This window comes from Physeter macrocephalus, chromosome 14 (genome assembly GCF_002837175.3).
Source record: "Physeter macrocephalus isolate SW-GA chromosome 14, ASM283717v5, whole genome shotgun sequence".
NCBI lineage: Eukaryota > Metazoa > Chordata > Mammalia > Artiodactyla > Physeteridae > Physeter > Physeter macrocephalus.
In genome coordinates this window covers 81,672,006-81,696,697 of record NC_041227.1, presented here as the reverse complement: position 1 = coordinate 81,696,697, position 24,692 = coordinate 81,672,006, and the positions used below count along the sequence as shown (strand labels likewise).

General features: G+C 61.4%; 2 protein-coding genes across 2 annotated transcripts in view; both read right to left on the bottom strand.

Annotated features, from left to right (window-relative positions):
* Positions 1–534, bottom strand: part of RASD1 (ras related dexamethasone induced 1) — a 2,073-nt gene extending 1,539 nt beyond the window's left edge. Inside the window, exon 1 of the mRNA XM_055089765.1 lies at positions 18–534. Coding sequence (XP_054945740.1) covers positions 18–353 — 336 coding nt within the window. The 5' untranslated portion in view covers positions 354–534. The remainder of the gene's footprint in view (positions 1–17) is intronic.
* Positions 535–3,704: 3,170 nt separating this feature from the next.
* Positions 3,705–24,692, bottom strand: part of PEMT (phosphatidylethanolamine N-methyltransferase) — a 24,811-nt gene continuing 3,823 nt past the window's right edge. Inside the window, exons 4-8 of the mRNA XM_028498069.1 lie at positions 13,125–13,240; positions 9,004–9,149; positions 7,131–7,242; positions 4,260–4,334; positions 3,705–3,963 (exon numbers count right to left, since the gene is read on the bottom strand). Of these exons, the coding sequence (XP_028353870.1) occupies positions 3,906–3,963; positions 4,260–4,334; positions 7,131–7,242; positions 9,004–9,149; positions 13,125–13,240 (507 nt within the window). The 3' untranslated portion in view covers positions 3,705–3,905. The remainder of the gene's footprint in view (positions 3,964–4,259; positions 4,335–7,130; positions 7,243–9,003; positions 9,150–13,124; positions 13,241–24,692) is intronic.

The window sequence follows — 24,692 nt, the reverse complement described above, 5'->3', positions numbered from 1 at the left end:
CGAGGGGTCCCAGGCACTGCGGCGGCGCGCTCCCTCCCCCGCCCGCTGCCCGGCCGCCCCGGCTCACCAGTGAGGATGGAGAGGCGCCGCATGGCGGGGAAGGGGTGGTTGCCGGACGTGTCGAGGATGTCGAGCTGGTAGATCTCGCCGCGGATGCAGTAGAACTTGCGGTGGAAGTCCTCGATGGTGGGCGTGTAGGCGTCCTCGAAGCGGCCCGTGAGGAAGCGCGACACGATGGCCGTCTTGCCCACCTTGGACGAGCCGAGGACCACCATGCGGTAGCAGTTCTTGGCCGGGATACTCAGCTCCGAGTCGCTCTGGCACATCTTCTTGATCATCGCGGCCAATTTCATTGAGCAGAGGGACCGCGGGGGCGGGCGCGGGGCCGCGAGACGAGCCGACTGTGGCTGGGGGAACGGGGCAGAGCGGCGGGGCCGGCAGAGCGGCCGGGCGGCGCGGCTCGGGCTGGGGCTGGGGCTGGGGTTGGGGCTGGGGCTGGGGCTGCGCCTGGGCTCTAGCTCCCGGACGAAACCTGCTTCTCAGCGCCCAGCGACTGCCCTTATATGCACCCCGCGTGGCCGCCCCGCCCCGCGCCCGCCCAGCCTCTGCGCGTCACGGTGCGCACGCCCGCGGGCCCCGCCGCGCCCTCCCTCCACCTCCGCGGGCCGCTGCCCGTTCCCGCCCGCGGGGCTCGGGAAGGAAACGGTCCAGGGTCTGCCTGCGGCTACGGGCGCGCGGACCCTGCGCTTCTCCGCTGCGCGGGGCTCAGCGGCCGCAAGGGCGTCGGGGACGCAGTCCCGGCTGTGCCTCTGACCTGGGGCAAGGACCCCCCCCCCCCGCCACCGCAGCTCTCACACGCGCACACACTCACTTTCTTTGGGACGCAGTTTCCCCAGAGAATAACGACACTGGGCAGCGTGATGGCATGTGCTTGCCTGGTGCCAGGCACCGCGTCCGGGCTCTGCGCACCTTCTCACCAGCTCTGCGAACTGGCCCAGCGTAAACCCCTTCGCGTCCCAGGCGGGTTTTGCTCCCGGGCGGCCGTGCCAGCGCTAGGTGGGCGCCGCGCGCTCCGGCCGCCAGAGTGCAGCAGAGGCCCCGCCGCCAGAACGGGGAGCCGTGAGCGCCACGCTCAGGGCTGGAGTCAGCGCAGCCAGAGCGTCCCGACACCGCGTTCTACTGCAGGCTCAGCTCCTTTCTCCCAACCAGACATCCGCTGGATCCTGGCAGGGGTTTTCAGCCAGAGGCTGTCCCGTCATCTTCCTGTCGGAGACTGGAAGGACCAGAGGCTTGCCCTTCCTCAGTCAGAGGCCAATGTCCCCTCCCTTCCCCATAGCATTTTGTGCCTTTGGAGTCCAGTGGGCCAACATTCCCATTTTTATAGTTGGGGGAGCTGGTCTCGAAGCCAGAGTGAGCATGAATGCTGTGTGGGCATCACAGCAGTCTCTGGCCTTCTCTGGACCTCGGGTTCCTCTTCTGGAAGATGGTGGTCTGGCTCTGACTGGCTGAGAACTTGCGAACAGTGTAGGGGCAGGACCTGGTAATAACAACAATAATAAATGACCCACGAGGCCGCAGGACAAACCAGGGGGGGCAGCAGGTAGATCAGTAAACAGGAGTGGGCTGCTGCCGAAAGGCTGGGGAAGAGGCTGCCGGAGCGGGCCAGCTCCAGCCTGGAGCTCATGGAAAAGCTATCGCGATCTCCCCGCGGTGACAGGCGAGGCTCTCCGATTTGGGAGAAAGCCAGGGCCGTTAGCTGTTGCTACCCCCCCACCCATCCACGCAGGTCGGAGCTGTGGGCAATGCTGGGGTGCCAGCCCGCACCCCTAGCTGTTTACACAGGGCCTCTGGACTCTCATGGGCTTCTCGGCCAGCCCTCTGTGACCAGGATTCCAGGAGAATCTCACACCCTCTGCAGGGGGCCAGGAGAGTGTTTATTCCATGTATTCCGTGCCAGGCACTGTTCTTGAGTCCTTCCTCGTGGCACCCTTGAGGGGTGGGAACTATTACTCTCTCCATTTTACAGATGGAGAAACTGAGGCAAGGGACGTGACTTGCTCAGGGCCCACAGCTAGTTAACTGCAGGGTCCAGGGTTTGAACACAGCTCTCCCTGGGGTGGTCAGTGGGCCAGGACCCAGCCTAGAGTCAGAGCCTCCCTCCCGCCACCCCAGGTCTGGCCCCTTCCAGCTGGTGACAGTGGCGGGTACTAAGCCCAGCCTGGGTTCTCAACCTTCGATTCCTGGCACCTGGGCCCATCCCCACCCACAGATGCCAGGTTCTAAGACTTGTTCTCCCAGGTCAGCCAAGTTTATTAGGCCCTGAGCACACCTGTGGTTCTTTCCCCAAAGTGTGCCCCCTCCCCCCCACCACTGCATCAGTTCTGGGTGGTCCAGGTTTACGATGTTACCTATGCTTGAGCTCTTGCCTGTATCATTTCCTTGCAATGAAGCAATTTTCCAGCTCAGAGTGGAATGGAAACCTCTTAAACCATTTGGCCAAACGTTGGGGGTGGGCTGGGGTCGGACAGCTGGACCCCAAGGCAGGAAGTGTCCACCACAGCCTGGTCTGCTGGCACAGAGTGGTTTAGAAGGTTCTTGAAAGCCGTGTTTGAGGAGTGCCGGCCAGGCCCCGGCAGGGGGCGTGTGGATGGATGCTTGTGCTGAGCGCCAGCCTGCCGCCCAAGCCCACCCCCAGCAGCTCCTCGCCCAGAGGGTCCGGTGTCACCCCGGCCCACAGCCACACCTGACGAAGGGGACAGGGCTAAACGGAGCTGGGTTTCCCCTCTGACCTCGCTTCCTCGGCAGTTCCCTTCTCAGCTGCGGGCTGCTGCCATCACAGCCGACCCTCCCCACTCCGGGCCCACCCCTCACGGCGGCGTGACCCGCGGCTCAGAGGCCCGGAGGTGCTTGGTCTCGCCCTGACAGAGGGAGGGCTTCGGCCATGGGGGCCGGCGCGTCCTTGAAGGCTAGGGAGAATGTGTGCAGCAGTGCCCGCGGAGGGCGCACACCTCCTGCCCCTGGAGGTGCGCGAGCAGAGGCGCTGGGTCAGGTCAGCCTCCGCGCCTCCTGGGGCCCCTCGAGCCCGGAGACCTCTGGAACCCAGACACCAAAGGGCACCCTTGAGGCGCTCCATGGCGGGGTGGGGGCCCAGCAGCTCCGATGCCTAGGGCGGGCACGGCTATGGCAGCCACTTCACAGGTGAGAACGCAAGGCTCAGGGCCAGGCACACAGATAGAGCACACCCGTCTGCCATCCTGAAGGGAGGAAAGGCGAGTTCTGTGCCCTTGGAGGGCTGGGGGCTGTGCAGGGGAGGCTGGGCCCAAATGCGGGTCCTGCCCCGTCCCTCTGGCTCTGCGGTCAGGCCCGGCAGCCGGCCCCGGATGGCCCCACAGCTGCTCCTTGTGGCCATGCGAGGTCCACGAGGGATCAGGAGAGACATGTCAGTGACCAGAGACACCGGGTTTGGCAGGGGGGTGGGGGAGGGCCCAGTGCTTCCCACCCAGGAAGCCGAGCCAGGGCCGGCCCTGCCGGCCCCCCACAAGGGGCAGAAGTGGGGCGAGGCTGGTGGCACAGGAGGCCCAAAGGCCTGGGCAGCCCCCCGCATTCGGCGTGGATGGCGGCGCCCCTCCTGGCTCACGGGCCCCCCTCCCAGACCCCAGCCTGCCTCTCCCCGGCCTGGACAGACAGAGAACAAGGGGGGGCTGGGGTCAGGCGCCTTTATTGGTCAGGACGTGGTGGGCGGCAGGGCAGGGGGCTCTGGGGCCACACGGCGCCTTCCAGGCCCCCAAGCCACGTTTCCAAGGCACTGGACGGCCCAGGCCGGGCACCGCTCTCCCCCTCCCCTCAAGGGGCGTGTGCTCGGGGCAAGCCCGAGGTGGGTACCCTCACGGAGTGGCCACGGGCCGTCAGCTCCTCTTGTGGGCCTGGGACGCTTTCTGCCGGTAGATCTCAGCGGTGAAGGGCCTGCGGGGGTGGGAGAGAGGCTCGCTCAGCTGGCGTCGAGGTTGACGCTGCCACCCAGGCCCCCCACCCGGCGTGGACGGGGTGAGGGGTCCGTGTGGGAGCAGGAGGGTCCAGCACCACCAGCCCGGCACCCGGGCTGCCTGTGCCGGCTCTCAGCTGCTCGTCTGCCACCCTGACGGTGACTGGGCGTGGCCAGCTGCCCAGGCCCCAGGAAGGGCCTTGGAGGGAGAGGCAGGCCTGGTGCGGGTCACGCGGACGGTACACGGCATCCCTGGCCCGAGACGGCGCCTACTCACTCCTCGTAGAGGATGGCGACCGCGTAGATGAGCGCCACCACCATGGTCAGCAGCAGGCCGGCGGGGCTGGCGTGCCTGTGGGCAGGTGCGGGTCAGGGGCAGGCCCAGGTCCAGCCTTCTCTCGGACCAGGGTTCCGCGGTCGGGGCCCTGACCCGGGGACTGGCTCCGTCCGCAGGCCTCCAGCCCCAGCCCGGAGCTCAGAACAGTGATGTGGGGAGGACGGGATGGCTGGCCTCCCACGTCACTTGAGTGGCCAGCGTGTCCTCTTCTGCACAGGAGGCTGTCCCGGGGCAAAAAACGCTCTCCCTGCCCACCAGAGGCGATGTTCTCAGGCTGTTTTCTAGAAGTGGGTCCAGGGCCGCCAAAGCCAGGCAGAGCGTCCACTGGGCCCCTTCAAGGGCGCTCTCTGGTGACTGCTGCGGGGGCTGAGCCCCTACATAGACAATCGGGGAAGAGAGGGGGAGGGGAGCTGGCTGGTGGAGCCCAGGAGCCAGAGGGGAACGGAAGCCCCAGGCCCGGGGTCCCGAGGCACAGGGGCTCGAAGACACACGAATACCCTTTGGGGACCCTCTGCCCTGCCCACTGCCCTCCCGCTGGGACCTCACACTGTCCATCTGGGGGCTCCAGCAACAGTGAAGATGAAGTGTCCCCTATGACACCGCCAACTCCCATTCCGTGGGCTCCATTCAAATCAAGCTTGAGAGGAGGACTGGGCCACTTGGCCCTCGGCAATGCCACGTGGAGATGCCAAGGCCACCGATGCTTTGGGGCTGAAATGAGATCTGCCCTCCTGAGGCTCTGCTCACTGGCCCTGGTGCTGTTTCCTGGAGTGGGCAGGGCTTCCCCCGCACAGCCAGGCAGCCCAGGAGCTGGGGAGGGGCAGGCTGGACCCCCCCGAGGGGACCTCAGGGCCAGGGCTCTGTGGCCACCGTATCCCTAAGGCTGACGGCCCCTGCCTGGGAAGCCGAGTTAACTAGGCTCTACGGAGGCGAGGGTGGGGGCAGCCGGCACCCGGTCGACCCCGACACGGGCCCTTCTCCATTCTGTCTGCGTGAACTTTCCCACCTTCAAAGACCCGTCGCACCCAACAACCTATGTGGAGACGATCATCCCACACTGCAGATGAGGAGGTCCACGGTGACCCCCATGCCAGAGCCCAGGCCTGGCCCCGAGCCTGGGGCGGTGGTGGGGTTGGTCCCAGGGACCCGGCTGTGCATACTGGGGAGGGGGCGTCCCACCCGGGCTGACAGGCCCAGAGAGAGAAGGCCCGGTTCCTGGTGCCCCCAGAATCCCGCCGCTCTGGGCCTTCTGGGGCTCCCACACACCTGGTTGCTTGGGTACCGGGAAGGCCCACGCGTGGGGCTGCAGGTTGGGGACAGATGGGCTGCGGAAGGCCTGGGGCAGCTCTGCCGGGTCAGCGTCTGGCGCCCCGGGTGATGGCTTGTCTCTAATGAGCTCTCAGACAGAGGGCTCCATCCCCAGCACGGCCAAGGCCCCCTCCTCATCACCGTATGGCTGATGTCCTCCTGAGGGGCCTGTGGGAGCCTGGCCCCCCTAGGGTCCCTCACGTGTTCCTGAGAGCCTGGCCTGATAGCCCTGAGGAGGCGGCGACCTCTCACTCCTGGGTGCCAGGCACTGCTGGGGCACAGAGAGGACCCACTTTGTGGCTCTGCCCTTGGAGGCCCCGTCTGAGCACAGAGGAAGGACGTGTGTGTGTGTGTGTGTGTGTGTGTGTGTGTGTGCGCGCGTGTGGTGTGTGTGTGTGTGGGTGTGACCCAAGTGGGAGGGAACACTGGGTGTGCTAGCAGGGCAGGGCGCGCGTGTGGTGTGTGTGTGTGCGCGTGTGGTGTGTGTGTGTGTGGGTGTGACCCAAGTGGGAGGGAACACTGGGTGTGCTAGCAGGGCAGGCTGCAGGGGGACCTGCATGGGGTTCACCCTGCCAGTCTAGTCTCACGTGGGAGATGCTCTGGGGAGTGGGTAAGTCAGGGATGTGAAGCCTGCCCCACTGGATCCCACCGCCTGAGTCCAGCTGAAAGGGGCCAGGCTGAAGGCAGGTGGGGGGGGGGGCTGCCTGGTCTGAAGTGGGGCTGGGGTTGGGGGTTGTCCCGCAGACCCACAAATGCCCCTCTAGCTCCTCATCACTCAAAGCCCAGTGATTGGATCCCGGGCCACCCCCGAAGGTGGGGCTGGGAGGGGACTTCTCGCTCCAGACCTTCCACCATTGAGATTCATTCCTTTGGGTCCTGTCGCCCTTCTGGTCCCTGGGAGCACTGGTAACCTTCTAGGTAAGTGGTTTTCAAGCATTCAATAAAAGCACAACACTTTCTACAAAAAAACTTTCTATGGAAGAAGTCCTCATCCAGAAAATGGACAAACGGGAGCTGCTCTGGGGGGCGAGCGGCGTGATGCCCTGTGCCAGCCTCCTTGACGGCGGGTCGCTTGCTGGTACCCACAGCCGGCGACGCAGACGGCGGCCGGCACAGGGCCTCATCCGCAGGGCGCGGATCCCTGCAGCCTGGCCGTGGGCAGGGAGCCTCCCAGCCCAAACGTTCAGCACCGAGCCAGCAGCCTGCAGGCCCCAGGCCAAGAACAGCTTTTACAATTTTAATTGTTTTAAAAAATCAAAAGAATATTTTGCGACTCGTGAAAATTACATGAAATTCTAATTTCAGTGTCCATGAACAAGGCAGTGGGGCCCCCAGCCACGGCCATTCCTTCACCTGCCTGCAGCCCAGGGAGCCCCCACTCTTGTAACAGGGAGTCTGCCGACCCCTGTTGTAGGAAGGGGGCCCGGACCAACGCCCTGGACTCCACGGCGGTACGAGAGCTGACCCGTCGCCCCGGCGGCACAGAGGGAGCCCAGGACTTACATGATGGCCCAGCCCAGGTAGTTGGCTGTGCTGCCCCAGTACATGGGGTTGTCCAGGACGCTGAACGGGAACGTGGTCACTCTGGCCTCCTTCAGGATCCCGAAGTAGTCGCCTGTGCACGGGCGGGCAGGACGGGGGGTCACACCCTGGCCACCCCATCCCAGGCGGAGGGGCCTGGGGTCCCCCGGGGCCGAGGCACTGACTGAGTTCCCACACCCACCTGCTCCCGCCTCTGTGCCTTTGCACACGCCGTTCCCTCTGCCTGGGGTGCCTGTTCCCCGCTCCCTGCACACACCTCCTCCTCTGCCATCTCCCTCAGCTCACACCCCCTCCGCTAGACCCTTCCCCCCCACACCTCCCAAGGCAGGCCTGCCTGCTATTCACCGTCTCTGCCTCCATCTCCGCCCTCCTCCCCCGGCCGGGCTGCCCCCAACCCCGGGCCCCACCAGCCGGCCCGGAGCCGCTCACAGGGGAGCGTGTGGCCGCCCCGAGAAGCCTCCCCTAGAGGCATGAGACACAGGCACAGCGTGCAGCGCAGCCCGGCCAGGGCATTGCCCGCAGGGCACAGCACTGCTCACTAAGGCCCCCTCTCCCCGACGTCCCTTGAGCTCCAGGCACAAGTAGGGCAGGAGGAGTGGCAGGGGCGTCATCGCCGTCTGGGCACAGAGGGCTCGGGGCCGGGGAGCCGCGGGAACCTTTCTTCCCGGTGGCACAGAGACCAGCTTTGGGGTGACTCACGGGAGGGAAGGGGCCGCCGTGCCCTACATTCAGGAGCCCGTGGGCCCCTTGAGTTGCCAGACCGTTTCTCCGCGGCGGCGGCTGGTATCTGGGCCCTTCCCCCTCCCTCCTCTAGACCCTCCGCTGCCCGGCTGCTCACCCCTGCTCTCCTGACCTGATGCGACAGCACCACCCTTCCCTCCCCCTCCATGAGGCCCACACCGTGGTCCCCACCTCCTCCCTGCCCCCCAGCCCGTCTGGGCCCCACCGGTCGCCTCCTCGTTGCTGCGAGACCACGCCTGTGGCCCCCTCCTCCCCGGGAGTGACACCTCAGTCCCCTGCATGGCTCTCGGGACACGTGTGATGTGGCCTCCGGCTGGCCTTCCACTCTGGCCCCACTGGCCCTTGCACACCAGCCACCCTGCCCTCCCGCCCACGGCCCTGGGCCCCAACCCTCCCGGGTTCCGCCTGCACCTGCACACCCTCTTCTACCACCGGGCTCCCTCCAGCTGCTGCCCGGTCCTCGCCCGAGTGCTGGTCCCCAGAGGACGACACCTCTCATTTGCCTTCCGAGGGTCTTCTGTGGGACCCCTGCTGCAGCCCACAGAGCCCCAGGCCGCCCCAGGCGCTGCAGGGAATGGAGGCCAAGACTCCACAGCTGGCTGGGGCGAGGGGAGGAGGACCCAGGAGCCCCTGACCCAGGCCTTCAGAGCCGGTCACCTCCCTGTGCCCCGTGTGCCCGGAGGGTGCTCTCTGCGGCAGTGGCCCCCTGCCCCCCCCCAGTCCCGGGGCTGCCCTGGCCCCTGCAGCCCCCACCCCGCCCCCGGGCTGCTCCCCTTCCCGAGCTTCCAAGCTGCTGGGAGTTGACGTCAGGAGGACATCCAGCCAGGCCAGCACTGGGCTCCCAGCCCCAGAGCGCCGGAGCCGCAGGCAGTGGGGAAAGCAGAAGGCGCAGCGCCCCCCATCCGTCGCCAGGTCCGGCTCGCAGCCCGCACACAGCAAACAGAAATCCCGCCCTTCCTGGCGGCCAAGCAGCTGGGTGGGGTTTGAGAGCCCGGCCTCCCAAGCCGAGCAGGGCAGACCAAGGCCTGGAGGAGCAAAGGCGGCCTGGAGCCGGTGGTAGCAGGGCCCCGGCCCCCTGCTCTGGGGGTCTTACCTAGGAAGGTCCCGGTGAAGCCCAGAGCCAGGAAACTGGAAAGGACAAACACGCCGCCCACTCCCAGGAGTGCGAGGCCCACGCGGTAGGCCAAGGGGTTGTCCAGGCTCTGCATCCTGGGCTGGCTCAGCATGGCCTGCGTGAAGCTGCGGGGCAGGGGACGGGAGAGACAGGTCACTGCTGTGCAGAGGGGCCACCCTGCCCTTCCCGCCCCCACCCCCTGGGGCCCCCAGAGCAGCCAGGCCAGGGGTGTCGAACTCGGGGCAAGGCGGGTGCCGAAAGCGAGTGAAGTGGGCTGCAGGGGGGCCGCCCGAACTACGTTCAGCCCGTGGAGAACAGCGGCGCCTCCTGCCCCGAGCATCTCCCTGGCCCCAGCCCACGCCAGGCAGAAGGGGTCACAGTACATGTTCAGCAGCCAGAGGAAAAGCAGCCCCCTCCCCTCGCCTCCCCTCCCCGCAAAGGAAGAAGGGGGGCAGGGAGGGAGGGAGAAGCGTCTGTTTGAACAGCAAACAGGACGCCGTGGGCAGAGGCCTGCACGGTGACCTGTCAGACAGTGGCACACGTGTGTCAGGGCACACCTGGCCGCCGGTCACGCTGCCCACACCCTCTGCTCTCCACCCACCCCTCCTGCTGCCTGAGCTCAGGGTCACCCTGCAGCTCCAGGCCGAGCCGCTGGGATTGGCTCAGGGCCGCGCACACCCGGTGTTGTGCTAGGTGGCCGTGCCCCCCCAACCCCCGCCCCGGCTCTGAGAGACCAGCAGCCTCCGCGCCCTCCCACCTCTCCTGTCTGCAGGTGGTGGAGTGGGAGGAGCCGGGCACGGGCAGCAAGTGGGCCCTGGCCAGGGCAGAGCCCACCCGCAGGCCCCTGGCTCCTTGGCCACCAGAGCGCTAGGGACCACGCGGCAGAGCGAGTGCGCGTGAGCTGGGGGCGGGGAGGCGCTCAGGCCTCCACGCAGGTGACCCGCTGCCGCTCAGCCCCCGCCCGGGCTGACCCCTGACCCCCAAACCTAGGGCAGCGAGGCATGCCGGGCCCCCTCTGGCCATCGCTAGGCCGCCAGCGGCCCCAAGTTCTAGTGGGGGGCATCGCATGGCGACCCGAAGGAAGAGCCGTGGGCTCGGGCAGAAGAGGGGCACTGGGTTCCGACAGACCTGGCTGCCCCAGGCTCAGGTTTCACCCCTCTGATGGTGACACTGGGAGGGATGTGAGCCGCTGGGCTCTGCCCACAGAGCTCAGGGACAGCTGGAGGGGTGAGCTGCGGGTGACACCATGAGATGAAGCAGGACAGGCACGTTGGGCGGGGCCAGAGCTGCGATCCCACGGAGGAGACGCAGTTTCTTTTGGGGTTTTCTGCGCTGGGGGCGCGAGTGGAGAGGCTCATCCATTTGTCTCTAGTTCTGCTTTTAAAACCTGGACTGAGCTTTTGGTCACCAACGTGACAAAGCTGTCTGCATTCCGCTCTCCAGGAACCCCGGAACACGGGTGGAGGTGGGGAGGGGTGTCCCGCTCGGCGCCCATTTCTATCCGCAGCCCATAAGCCCTGGGAACCCTGGCCGCTCGGGATGCGGCCGCAACACCTTCTCGGGCTCGGGGCACTGAGCTCCCCGTTCTTCAACCCACACCAAGCAAAACTGTCCACGAAAGTAGCATCTGACAGGCTCACTTGTTTTTTCTAATACATATTAAAATAAGCATATAGCCACAACACAAAAAAAATGTTCACCTGGGTAACATTTTCCACCTGTGAAAAATCATGTGGAATTTAGGGCTCCGATGCTGTACTAATTCTGCACATTTGATCAACACATAACCTTTCCAAAGTGTTCCCCAAACCCGTCACAGCCAAGAGAGGATCTGCCGGTCTTACAAATCCGCCCAGTTGGGGAAAGGAAAGGGGAGGAGCCCAGGCTGATAACCAGGCTCACCCTGCTCTGCATGATCCCACAAGCCCTGCCCTGGAGGGTAGGCTGCCCTGTGAACACCAGGGGTGCCAGCACCTGGTGGCGCGAGGTCAGGGCATTTCACCGAAAAGGTTACCCTGGGGCCCTTTCAAAGAGGCTCTGGAGGTCAGAGAGACTCTCCCGCTGGCCTGGAAGAAGGCGCCCGCCCCGCCGCGGGGAGGGCACAGACTCTAGGATGAGGGCCTCGGTCCTGCAGCCACAGGAGCTGAGTCCTGTCCCCGCCCATGAGCCTGGGGGAGGCCCCACCCGATCTCTGTGTGCTCCCCCCGCACCGCCTGCCCGGGCTGCTCTGCAGTGAGCTGGCCCCGTTCACTGCTCCTCCGTGCGGCCAGCCGGCCATCAGGCCTGTCCTGACCGTGTCCTTGAGCAGCTCCAGCTGGACTCGGATGCAGCAACGGCTCGCACCCAGACGGCCACAGGGACAGAGCCGCCCGTGCCGACACCCCGCGATGCACCGGTCCCCACGCAGGGACCTGCCCTCAGGCAACGAGCACACAGGGGTGGGGGGAGGCTTGCTCCCCGCAGCACAGCCCGGCTCCTGCCCGCTGCGCCTCAGCCCGTGACTGACTGACACCCATTCACACGGCGAGGTCCTGAGCGTCACAAAACTATACCTTAAGATGGCTGAAACGGTCAATTTTAGTAATGTGTGTTTCACCACAGCCACACACACCCACACAGAAAACCCACCTACAGGAACCACATAAAGCGACAGGGGAAGGGTGCTAGGGAAGGGGGCGGGACTCCCACAAAGTCCCTGCGAAGAGCCCCACCCAGACCACCCAGACCTGTCAGCAGGGGGCAAACAGGAGGAGGACCCGAGAGGGGAGAAGAGGAAACAGGCCTGCAGGGGGCGGGGTGGGGGGCGTCCTTTCTCTCCCCCCAGATTCCCTGGGTGGCCAGTTCAACCAGACACCAGGCCTGGCCGGCACTGACACAGGGGCCTGGACGGTGGGAGAGGGCACTGGACCTGGGGTCACTTCCTGCCAGGCCTCCTAAGGGCCCAGGACACAAGAAGAAACAGGAGGGACAGGAAAAGGCCGTCGGCCCTCAGGGCTTGGCCCTCAGGGTACAGGAGCAGGACGGACAGGGAGCGGGGCTTAGCTAAAGCCGCCTTCCTCTGCCGAGCGCTGGCAAAGCAGGGGCTTGGGTCGGGGCCCCGGGGGGCCCCCTTCAGCCCTTGGGCCGGTGGGGCTCCCCGTCGCCTCACCCTCCGCCCCTCTGCTGCCCCGGCCCCCGCCTGGCTGCCCACCTGGGCGCAGCCCACCTGCAGGGCGGGATGGACTGTCAGCCTCCAACCCACAGAAACAGCAGCTGGGGCTGGCCCAGGGTTCTGGGCCAGCAGATACCAGGCTGAGGAGAGACCGACTGGGGTTTTCTCTTTACATCTTGGACTCAGGAAGCTAAGAACGCAGAAGTCTAGAACTGGAAACAACACATTATTTTAGGGAAAAAGGCAGCAGGTACTGTATCCTGAAAAGAGTGATGTTTCGGGAGCTTTAAGTGCCTCCTCGGTGATAGCCAGGAAGAAGGCGGCCGTCGGGGGTGGGATGTGCTCACTCAGGCACTCGTGCATTCGCTCGCTCACTCATTCATTCATTCACTCATTCAGAAGGGCCAGAGTGTCTGCAAAGGCTCGTTAGGGAAGAAAACAGGAAAAAAAGATCGAGCCAAGGGTAGCACCTGGGCTGGCCTGCAGCCCAGGTGGGGCCGTTTGGGTCTCCCCCCTCCCGAGGCTGAGTTTCCAGAGAGTAACTGGCGGGGGAAGGCCAGAGTGCAGCACAAACGCACCAGCAGCCAACCCCGAGGGAGGGTTTCAGGAGCCGACACAGAGCTGGCCGGGCCGTCCTCCGCGCTGCCCCCCGAGGTCGCTGCTCGCTGCCCTCCGCGCGGCACCTCTCAGCCAGCAGCGCCGGGCGGGCGAGGTCAGCCCAGCTCAGGGCAGCCCCTGCACAGTGAAAGCCTGCTGGCTTTCAGTCCATCCGTTCGCCCCCTGGTCCAGTCACCCCAACAGCTCGCGGCCCCCGTTTTCCTTCCACGTCCCGGGTGCTGCCTGACCCCCGCACGAACCTTCCCAGGCGGCTGGGAGGCTCGTGGAGGGGGCGCGGTTCCATGCGGTCAGGCTGCCCCTCCCGCGGGCGCCCGGGGTGGGGGGGCCTTACCAGTGGGAGCGCAGGACGTTCAGGAGCAGGATGGCGCCGCCCAGGGTGTAGCAGGCCAGGTGGGGGGACCCAAAGGCCCCGCTCAGCTTCCGGGTCCTATGTTCCCATCTCGCGACCTACGCAGCGGAGAGAGAAGCGGCCTGCGCGTGAGGGTCACGGTGCAGGGCGGGAGCGGGGTGCAGGGGGCAGGAGGAGGGAGGATGGGGGGGTGCGGCTGGCGGCCGAGGGGGTCTCGGCCCAGCCCCGGGGGGCGTCCACCTGCGAGTCCTGTACGGACGGACCACAAGGTGCTCCCGGAGCAGTCCCTCCCGGCAAACACGACAAACACGGGGGTGGGGGCGGCCCTGAGCCCGCGCGGCCCGCTGCCGCCCTGGCTTCCTCTGCCCACGGCCCGGCACACACGCGGGCCGCCCACTGCACGCCACGGGGGGCCGCGGAGGGCAGGGAGCCCGCGGACGAGGCCCGGCGGCGCCGTCCGCGGGGCGCTCCCAGCGGGTCCCGGGCCCTCGGCCCTACGCCCCGTGCGCCGCCAAGAACAGACTTCCCAGCTTTTCACTTTTAGCCACAGAAGCCTGCCTTTATTTTTCCAAGCTCGTCCCGCCTGAAACCTCGGCAGCCAACAGCGGAGCCAAGTTGAGGGCGTCCCTCCGCCCCTCCCGCCTCTGCCGCCTCCACGGCTGCCTGCCTGTCCCGCGGCACGAAAGCCAGCCGGGCCCGCTTGCTCCAGTCGGGAGGGCGTCTGGGTTGGCGGCCTTCGGGACAGGAACCCGCGCACGTTTCCTTCTGGGGCCCCTGGGGGACAGTCCCCTCCAAAGCACCTGGACCAAGGGGGACCCACCGAGGGGTGAAGGGAGGTCCTTGCAGGGTGACTGTCCGTCGGGAAAGTGGACGCACGTGTCCTTGGCCAGAGGAAGCAGCCTGCTTTCACACGTGGACCCGAGACTCAAGCCACAAGCGTGGACAGGACGTCCAGGCAGAGTGAGCTGGGAGGGGCGCTGACGTCCCAAGAAGCGTGGGATGTCAACGCCAACAATAAAAATCACAACCGTCGATTCAGCACCTGACGATTTAAGTGCTTTTACCTGCGCTCACTTAACACTCAAAACAAGCCTGGGCCGATGGCACTGATGAACGTGGATGCAAAAATCCTCACCAAAACACTAGCAGACAGAATCCAGCAGCACGTTAAAGGGATCATACGCCAGGATCAAGTGGGGTTTATCCCAGGGATGCAAGGATTCTTCAATATACGCAAATCAATCAGTGTGATTGATACACCACATTAACAGACTGAAAGAGAAAAACCGTACGATCATCTCAACAGATGCAGAAAAAGCTTTCGACAAAATTCAACATCCTCCAGAAAGCAGGCATAGAGGGAACCGACGTCAACATAATAAAGGCCATATATGACCAACCCACAGCCAACATCGTTCTCAATGGTGAAAGACTGAATAGCTGATTCACTTTGTTATACAGCAGAAACTAACACACCGGGACTTCCCTGGTGGCGCAGTGGTTGAGAATCCGCCTGCCAATGCAGGGGACACGGGTTCGAGCCCTGGTCCGGGAGGATCCCACATGCTGCGAAGCAACTGAGCCCGTGCGCCACAACTACTGAGCCTGCGCTCTAGAGCCCGCGAGCCACAAGTACCGAAGCCCGCGGGCCTAGAGCCCGTGCTCCGCGACAAGAGAAGCCCCCGCTCGCAGCAACTAGAGAAAGTCCGCGCGCAGCAGTGAAGACCCAACGCAGCCAAACATAAATAAATTTATATATAAAAAAAAGAAACTAACACACCGTTGTAAAGCGATTATACTCCAATAAAGATGTTAAGAAAAAAAAAAGAAACAAGCCTGGGGCGGGTGGGATGAGGTCCCCACGTCGGGAAGATGGGGCCCCTCAGAAGTGACTGGGGTCGGGGGGGTCACTCAGCCACAAAGAGGAGCACCCGAGCGACCCCGAGACTCCGGGCCCAGTGCCCCTTCTATCTGAAGGGGCCCAGCTGTCCTTCAAACATGCTGTCTTTGTCACAAAACCTTGCTCCTGGTGTGGGATTTCAAGATGCAGCTTTTAAAGGCCATTGATTTTTCCTCCCAGCTGACGAGCTAACGCTTTCAAAAGGACACTGAAATCGGTGGGAAACCACGTAGTACCACGTCCTCAGCCCTCCTGCAGGCCCGGCGCGGCAGCACAAGCGCCGGGGGCCAGACCCAGAGCTGCCGCGTTTGCCGGTGCGGGCATGGTCCGCGCTCTCCCCCCACCCCGAACCGGCCACCCACCGAACGGGGCACGTGGGCGAGTGCGGCCCATCCAGAGGACGGCTGTCATCGGCTTCATGCAGAGCAAGAGGAGCCTCCATCCTCGCGAAGCCCTGGAGGGCAGAGCCCACCCACGGTGACGAGCCAGAGCAGCGGTGGCCGGGCTGGGGGTCTGACTAGGAAGGGGCGGGAGGGGACATCTGGGGAAGGAAGGGTTAGGGTCTTGATCAGGGCGGTGGTGACACAGGCGTATACATCTGTCAAGACTCAAACTACATTAGAATGTGTTTACTTTATTGTATACACACTCTAGCTCAACAGAGCTGATTCTTAAACACCCCGTCCCCGTAGAATCTGAGCTCTAGGGACAGATGAGAACGGCCACCCACGTCACCTACCCGGGCAGCCTCTTCTGCTCACAACACGCCGGGTCCGGCCCCTGAAGGAGGGGCCTCTCCCCTGTATCCAAGGGGGCCGTGACCGGCTGCACCCCAGCCCAGAGCCCTGGGCAGCGGAGGGGGCCGAGCCTCAGCCGAGCGAACCGGGCGCTGGGGCCTCCGGACTCCGGGCTGCGCCCCCCGCTGCTCTGTGGACGGTGGAGCGTCTTCCCACCAAAGGCCCTTTGGGGGCCACTCTGCCAGCCTTTGGCCTCCCAGACGGCCCCCCAACACCTGCTCCTTCACCTGGGAAACGGCGGGGTCCTAACTGCACTTTCTGAGCGACCCAGAGACAAAAGGTGGGAGAGGGAGGAGGGGAAACAGCGAACCCGATTCACCAACCGCCGTCTGCTTCCCGCTTGGCCAGCCTTAGGCGGGTTGCTATTTCAAGGCGCTCAATAAAGCGGCAGCCAGGAGCCTTGCTGGGTCCGCGGTGAACGTCCCCCCAGCCTTCCTCGGGGCCCGGCTGCACACTTCATCGGATGAGGGGCCCGGAGGCAGGCAGTGGAGCCGACCACAGGGGACTGGCCGCCAAGGGCTGGGCTGCGAGACGATGCGGGCCAGTATCCCGTGGGCCGAGAGTGACCGGCAGGAGGCGGGATGACCAGATGCTCTGCCGTCACCGCTGCTCACCTGGCGTGGCTTCTAGATCGCCAGGACGCCAAACTGGAGCTGCCCTGGCCCAACCCCTGGCCCTCCCCCACACTCCCGTCCCCTCTCCCTAGGGCTGCCAGAGAAACACGGGCCCCCAGGTAAACCTGGAGTTCATATAAAAAACAAATAATTTAGTACAAGTTGCCCCAAAGGTTGCTCCCGTTTGCTGTTTCCCTGAAATCCAAGTGAACTGGGCTGGTTCTGCGTTGGCCACCTTGGGCCACCTTGCCCACGCCCCGGGCAGGGTCACCAGCTCACCTCTGTTAACGGGTAGGCCTCTTCCCCAAAATGTTTTGTTTTTTTTTTTTTTTTTTTTTTTGCAAACCTCTCCCACAGAATCTGGGCCAGGAAGGAGGCTGTTGGGGCAGGAGGAGGGCTGGGATGGATGGAAATCGGGGGAATTTGTCCCTCACCGCCAGCCACCAGCTGTGCGTTCCCTCAACCGAGTCAGCAGTGAAATGCGACAAACGGGCCAGTGACTCCTTATCCGCCTCCCAGTGTGGGGGGAAGACCCAGCGGGCGATGGACGGCCACACGCCAGCACCAGCGCCTCGTGCGGGTGCAGAGGGCCCCTCCCCCAGCGGCCCTGATTCCAAGAGCAGCCTCTGCGTCTTGGTCACCGCCGGGCCCCACTCGGCCACACTGATGGTGCTGGGTCTGCCTGTAAAGGAGGTGGCTCCGTCCCCCCCGGCAGCCCGGGGCCCGCGTCCTGGGGCTCAGAGGGCGTAAGGGGTAGCCCAGAGGTGTTTTGGTCAAACCCACAGCATTTAAAAATATCTGTCCATCAACAGAGGAACAGATAATGAAGATGTGGTACGTATATACAACGGAATATTACTCAGCCATGAAAAAGAACGCAATTGGGTCATTTGTAGAGACGTGGATGGACCTAGAGACTGTCATACGGAGTGACGTAAGTCAGGAAGAGAAAAATATTGTATATTAATTAACGCATATATGTGGAATCTGAAGAAATTGGTACAGACGATATTATTTGCAGGGCAGAAACGGAGACACAGACGTAGAGGACAAACGTATGGACACCAAGTGGGGGAGGAGGGGAGGGATGAATTGGGAGACCGGGACTGACACATGTACACTATCGATGCTATGTATAAACTAGATAACTGGCGAGAACCTGCTGCATAGCACGCGGACCTCAGTGCCCTGTGGTGACCTAAATGGGAAGGAAATCCAGAAAAGGGGGATATATGTATACATATGGCTGATTCACTTTGCTGTGCAGTATAAATTAACACAATATTGTGAAGCAACTATACTCCAATAAAAAATAAATAAAAATAAAAAATATTTGACCCAACAATTCAACACCATTTAGAATTTCCACATTAAAACCCAGGCATCTGGGGCTTCCCTGGTGGCGCAGTGGTTAAGAATCCGCCTGCCAGTGCAGGGGACACGGGTTCGAGCCCTGGTCCGGGAAGATCCCACATGCCGCGGAGCAACAAAGCCCACGCGCCACAACTACTGAGCCCGCGTGCCTAGAGCCTGTGCTCCGCAACAAGAGAGGCCGCTGCAATGAGAAGCCCGCACACAGCAATGAAGACCCAACGCAGCCAAAAATAAATAAATTAATTAAAAAACAAAAACCCAGGCATCCCATTTGAGGTGAAAAATCTGGACACTGAGGCTATGGGGGCTTCCACCCTGCAGGGCAACCCTGGCCGCAGCCATGCCCGGGGTGGGAGCAGGCGTCCCATGTGGGGTCGGGCTCCTGCAGGCTCATGCGGGGGCGGCGGCAGGGAGACAACACCCACATGCCTGCCGGACGGGCAGCCCCGTTAACTGCAAAGCCGACTCGCCAGTGTCCACGGGGAAGGAGAAAAAACACGTTCCCAAGACACGCGAGGCGTTTGAGTTAATGGCGCTGTGTCCCAGCACTCCGAGGAGGCCTGCTGGGCTTGAGGCCCAGGGATCAGCGTGTTGATGGGTAACGTCATTGCCTCAGGACCTGGAACTCCTGTGTGTGAGGCGGGGGGTCGCCGTGGGCTCAGCAGGCCTGGACCCTGGCCAGGTGTCACAGACTGTGTGCCCGTGGGCCGTGCCCTCTGCCTGAAACACCAGTGGTACCGACCACAGACAGTCACAGGGACCGCATGCTCGCCCAGGGCCAGGTAACAGCGTGTCCCCTGGGACACCCTCACACAGGGAGGCTGACAGCCCAGTGGCACCTGTTAGAACCAGGACCCGCCAAGCATCCCGCACTGTCCGAGCATCTCACTGGACACACGGTGAGCGTGGGTGACAGCACCTGCAACGATGGGGCACGGGGGTGAGGCCACAAGGACAGAGATGGACTCTGCGGGGTCTTTTCGGGGCCTGTGGTCCACAGAGCGGAGAAAGTCTCCAGCGCTGGAAGCATGAGAAGTCCTTTCTCTCCAACCATCCACCCACCCGCCAAGCGCCCATCTATCCATACGTCCAGCTCCTACTGCGGGACCTACTGCAGGCCTGATGTTGTGCTGGGGTGTTCTCTTGAAAAGAAAATGGGGAAGAAACACAGGAAGTAAAAGCGCGCGCTTTGATTGGTACACGTAATTTAACAGTGATCAAGCCGAGATGGGTCCACGGGACAAAAGCCAGGGCGGCAGCAGGAGCTGTGCCTCGAGCACCTCCACAGCGCGGCGGGGGGCTGCTCTGGACACCCCCCCAGCCCCTCGGACGCCCCACGTGTCCTCGAAGTGAGGCGCCGTGTGAAGTGAGGAGCGGCCCCTCACGCTCCTTAAAGGACTAACTGTTGGGCGGGGCCCCGGCGCCCGGAGGACAGCGGGTGGGCTGCGCCGCGAGCTCCTCTGCCCACCAGCCGTGCGGCCCGGGGGCATCGCAGCCCTCTCTCTGCCTCGGTTTCCTGACCCGGATCAGGGAGCCAAGCAGCGATCTCGCACCTCGCAGCGCTGCCGTGAGAGTCCGGGAGTTGACGCGTGTCTGGAGGAGACTGCGGCGCTGTGTGCCTCCTTCTGGGGGGACAAGCGGGGGCGGCGGGGGGGCCGGCAGAACTGGGGCCACGCCGGGCGCCAGGCCGCGTCTGCCAGAACCTCCCGCCGCGGCCCCCGGGCCCTGAATCCCGCAGGAGGGAGGCCGCCACCGCCTGGGCCGGGCTCTCCACCTGGGGGCCTGGGCGTGTTCCGGGGCTCAGCAAACATCCCCAAACGGAAGCAAAGGCCGAGTGCTTTTGCATTTGTAGCTTTTGCTACGAAGGAGCCAGTTTCCTTGCGTTTCTCAAAGGGGCCCACAGCCCAGAAGCACGACCCGCCTGTGCACCACCACCCCTCCTGCTCGGGCGGCCGTCCCCTCCCGCCAGACACACAGGTGCTCCAGCCTTCTCGCCTTCTTCTTCCTGCCTGCGAGGCAGGCCGCGAGCTGCCCGGGACCACCCAGCACAGCCAGAACCTCCCGCGCCCTGCACCCGGCCCCAGTCAAACGACATCCCACCTCGGTCTGTGCTCAGTGGCATATCCGCACGCTATGCAGCCAACAGAGGGCCCCCGCGAGCGCTGATCTCCACGCGCGGATGGGCGCGGGAACGCGCGACAGCTCAGCGGCCTCCCACCCAGCCTGCCGGGTGAGGGGCTTCCCTGCAGCGGGGCTCGGTGGGGCTGCCCAGCTGGTTCCATCTAAAAGTGGGCGACGGCCTGGCCTGGAGGGACTGGGAGGGGTGGGAGCTGGGGGGCTCCACGAGAGGGAGTCCCAAGCTATGCCCCGTCACGCGGGGTGGCGTCCGACAGCGTCCCCCAGCCGAGCTGCCCCTTCGCCACCGTCCGTGAGCTCGCTCAGCCATCGCCTGCTCCCTGGACACCTCGCACCAGCTCGTCCGGGGAGCACATCGATGCCGAGCTGCACGCAGTCTTCCCCCAGCAGTGAACGCACATCTGGACCTGGCTGCCTGGGAGACGGTCCCCAAATTCTACTGCCGACCCCAGACAACCCGGAAGGTTCCCGACGTGGCGTGCCGGAGCTGAAGCATCACCAGCTGCAACTCCTAAATGAGGACCCAGGAAACTCTATCATCAGGGACAGGGCGGAGAACCTGGCCGTGAGGGTCAGGCTGACCTCCTGAATCCACTGGTCGATCTCAGTGTATGCAAAGTGGCGCTTCCTGACGGGCTGGGACAGGTAGCATGACTGGAGCGGCAGGACATGGCACTTGGCAGGGCAAGCAGTCAAATATTGGCAATTTCACGTGCTTCAACCGAACATGCAGCACATTTACGAAGTGTTCTTTATAACTATCAGCTTCAGGAAATACAGAGGAACACTTTAAAAAGCATCACAAAGATATAATCGCCCAAACTCAGAAAATTCTACTGGACAAATGATTCAGTTCTTCCATAAATAAATGACATGGAAAGAAGGGGAGGGACACTGGTCTGGGTAAAAAGGGCTCGGGAATCACATCGACTGAATGCAATGTGTAGACCTTATTTGGATCCGGATTCAAACACACCAACTGGAACAAGATACTTTTGAGACAACTGGGGAAAACTGAACATGGGCTGAGTACTGAATGGTATTAAGTTATTACTGCTGTCCTTTCTACTTCCAGCTAAAATGGATGGAGCTTAGCCTCTCACCCGAAACAACCAAAAACAGACAAATATACAAGGGCTTTCCAGACACCAGACATGAAGGAATGAAGGACGCTGATTTAAACCTAACCGCATCAATAACATTAAATGCTAATGGCCAAACATCTCAATTTAAAGGCAGAGGTTGTCAGGACTTCGCTGGCGGTCCAGTGCTTAAGACTCTGCACTTCCACTTCAGGGGGATCAGGGTTGATCCCTGGTCGGGGAAGTTCCACATGCCATGGGGTTCAGACAGGAAAAAAAAAGAAAAAAGAAAAAGCAGAGATTGTCAGATTGGATAAAAAAGCAAGATCCAACTGCATGCTGGCTCCACAAAATACACTTTGCTTGGGGCTTCCCTGGTGGCGCAGTGGTTGGGAGTCCGCCTGCCGATGCAGGGGACACGGGTTCGTGCCCCGGTCCGGGAGGATCCCACATGCCGCAGAGCGGCTGGGCCCGTGAGCCATGGCCGCTGAGCCTGCGCGTCCGGAGCCTGTGCTCCGCAACAGTGAGAGGCCCGAGTAACGGAGGGGGGGGACGGGGGGGGACGGGGCGGGGACACAACACTTTGCTTATAAAGATAAAACCAGATTAAAGTAACAAGCTGGCACAAGAGACATCCTGCTAACACTGGTCAAAAGGAGAGTGAGTGGTTACACTGATTTCACACAAAGTAGATTTCAGAGCAAACATTATTACTGGGATAAAGAAGATCGTTTCATAATTATCCAAGAGGACATACTGAAACATCCATGCACCCGATGCCTGAGCTTGTGGTCCATGAAGTAAAACTGATAAATCTGCACAATAGAAATAGTTATTTCAATACACCTCTCTCAATATTGATAGAACAAGTAAGGATATAGATTTGAATACTATCAACCAACGTGGTCTACTGACGTTCATAGAAGACTTCACTCAACAACAGAAGAGGGACTTCTCTGGTGGCACAGTGGTTAAGAATCTGCCTGCCAATGCAGGGGACATGGGTTCGAACCCTGGTCTGGGAAGATCCCACATGCCGCGGAGCAACTAAGCCCATGCGCCACAACCACTGAGCCTGCGCTCTAGAGCCCGCGAGCCACAACAACTGAGCCCACGTGCTGCAACTACTGAAGCCCACACGCCTACAGCCCATGCTCCGCAGCAAGAGAAGCCACTGCGGTGAGAAGCCCGCGCACCACAACAAAGAGTAGCCCCTGCTCGCCGCAACTAGAGTAAAGCCTGCGTGCAGCAATAGACGCCCAATGCAGCCAAAAAAAAATTACTTAATTTTTTTTAAAAATGGTAGAAATTAGTTTCAAGTGCGCACAGGACATTTACCAAGATAAACCACATGCCGGGAAATAAAACTAGTCCCAGTAAGTTCAAAAGAATTATATATCACACAAAGTGTGTTCTCTGACCACAATGGAGTTAATTAGAAATTAATAACAGCAAGATCTCTGAAAAAAATCCCCAAACATCTAGAGACTAAGTGACACATTTCTAAAAAATCTAGAGACTAAGTAACACATTTCTAAAAAAACACACCTCATGGGAAAAAGAAGAAATGGAAAGGGAAACTAGAAGGATTTTGACTTGAACAAAAATGAAAGCACAACATACCAGCGTCTGTGGGATGCTGCTGCTTGGGAGGGTTTAGGGCACTGAACACCCACAGGAGAGAAAGAAGGAAGTTCTCCAATCACTGGTCTCAGCTCCCACAAGAAACTAGAGAAAGAAGAGAAAATGAAACCCATGTAAGTAGAAGAAAGTTTGAAGTGGGAATCAATGATAGAAAATAGAAAAACACTAGAGAAAAATCAATGAAACCATGAGATGGTTCTCTGAGAAGATGAATAAAACCTCTATTCAGACTGATCTGAATAGAGATCAAGGAAAAAAGACACAAAGGCAAAAAAAGGAATACATGAACAACTTATACCAATGAACTTGATCAAAGCTCACTCAGGAAAAGAAGCAGAGAGTCTGACCAGCACGCACTATACCCATCAAATATTTTAACATATAGTCAAAAACCTTCACGAGAAAAAGTTCCAGGTCCAGACGGCTTCACTGGTGAATGCTACCAATCATTTAAGGAAGGAATAATACCAATTATGTACAAACTCTTCCCAAAAACTGAAGAGGAAGGAACACTCTCCAATTCATTCAATGAGGCCAGCATTAGCTGATACCAAAACATTGCAAGAAAACTAGAGAAAAATACCCCTCCTGAACAAAATGCAAAAATTCTAGACAAAATGTTAGCAAATTAGCAAACGGAATCCAACAACATACTAAAAGGATAACACATCATGACCGAGTCAGCTTTATAGCAGGAACAAAAAGTTGGTTTAGGGCTTCCCTGGTGGCGCAGTGGTTGAGAGTCCGCCTGCCGATGCAGGGGACACGGGTTCGTGCCCCGGTCCGGGAAGATCCCACGTGCCGCGGAGCGGCTGGGCCCGTGAGCCATGGCCGCTGAGCCTGCGCGTCCGGAGCCTGTGTTCTGCAACAGGAGAGGCCACGGCAGTGAGAGGCCCGCGTACCGCAAACAACAACAACAACAACAACAACAACAAAGTTGGTTTAACGTTTGAAAACCAGTCGATGTAATTCACCACATAAACAAAGTAAGTAAGAAAAAACACTACGATCGCCTTAATAGACATGAACATTTGACAAGAATCCAACACACACTCCTGACAGAAACTCAGCACATGAGGAGTAGCGGGAAACGCCCTCGTCCTAACAAAAGGCATCTGTGAAAACCCTACAGCTGACATCATCCCGGATGCTCCCTTAGACCAGGAAGAAGGCATCATGTCAAGTAAAATGTAACACATGGTCACCTACATAAACTCTGATGAAATCGACAAATAATGCCAGACTGGCACCCCGAAACCTGTGAAGCTTCGCCAAGAATTTAAGAAAAGACCTCAATAAACAGAGAGATACGGAGTGTCCCTGGGTCCGGAAACTCAGTATTATGAAGATATCGGTTCTCCTCGATTGGTCTACAGAGTCGGTGCAAAACCAATCGAAATCCCAACAGGCTTTTTGCTGCACATCGACAGTCTGAATCTAAAATTCTCACGAAGGGCTTCCCTGGTGGCGCAGCGGTTAAGAATCCGCCTGCCAGTGCAGGGGACACGGGTTCGAGCCCTGGTCCGGGAAGATCCCACATGCCGCGGGGCAACTGAGCCCGTGCGCCACGACTACTGAGCCTGCGCTCTAGAGCCCACGAGCCACAACTACTGAGCCCGCACGCCTAGAGCCCGTGCTCCGCAACAAGAGAAGCCACCGCAATGAGAAGCCCGCGCACCGCAACGAAGAGTAGCCCCCGCTTGCCGCAACTAGAGAAAGCCCGTGTGCAGCAATGAAGACCCAATGCAGCCAAAAATAAAATAAAATAAAAATAAATTTTTAAAAAATCGTTTAAAAAAATAATAAAATAGGGGCTTCCCTGGTGGCGTGGTGGTTGAGAATCCGCCTGCCGATGTAGGGGACACAGGTTCGTGCCCCGGTCCGGGAAGATCCCACGTGCCGCGGGGCGGCTGGGCCCGTGAGCCATGGCCGCTGAGCCTGCGCGTCCGGAGCCTGTGCTCCGCAACGGGAGAGGCCGCAACAGTGAGAGGCCCGCGTACCAC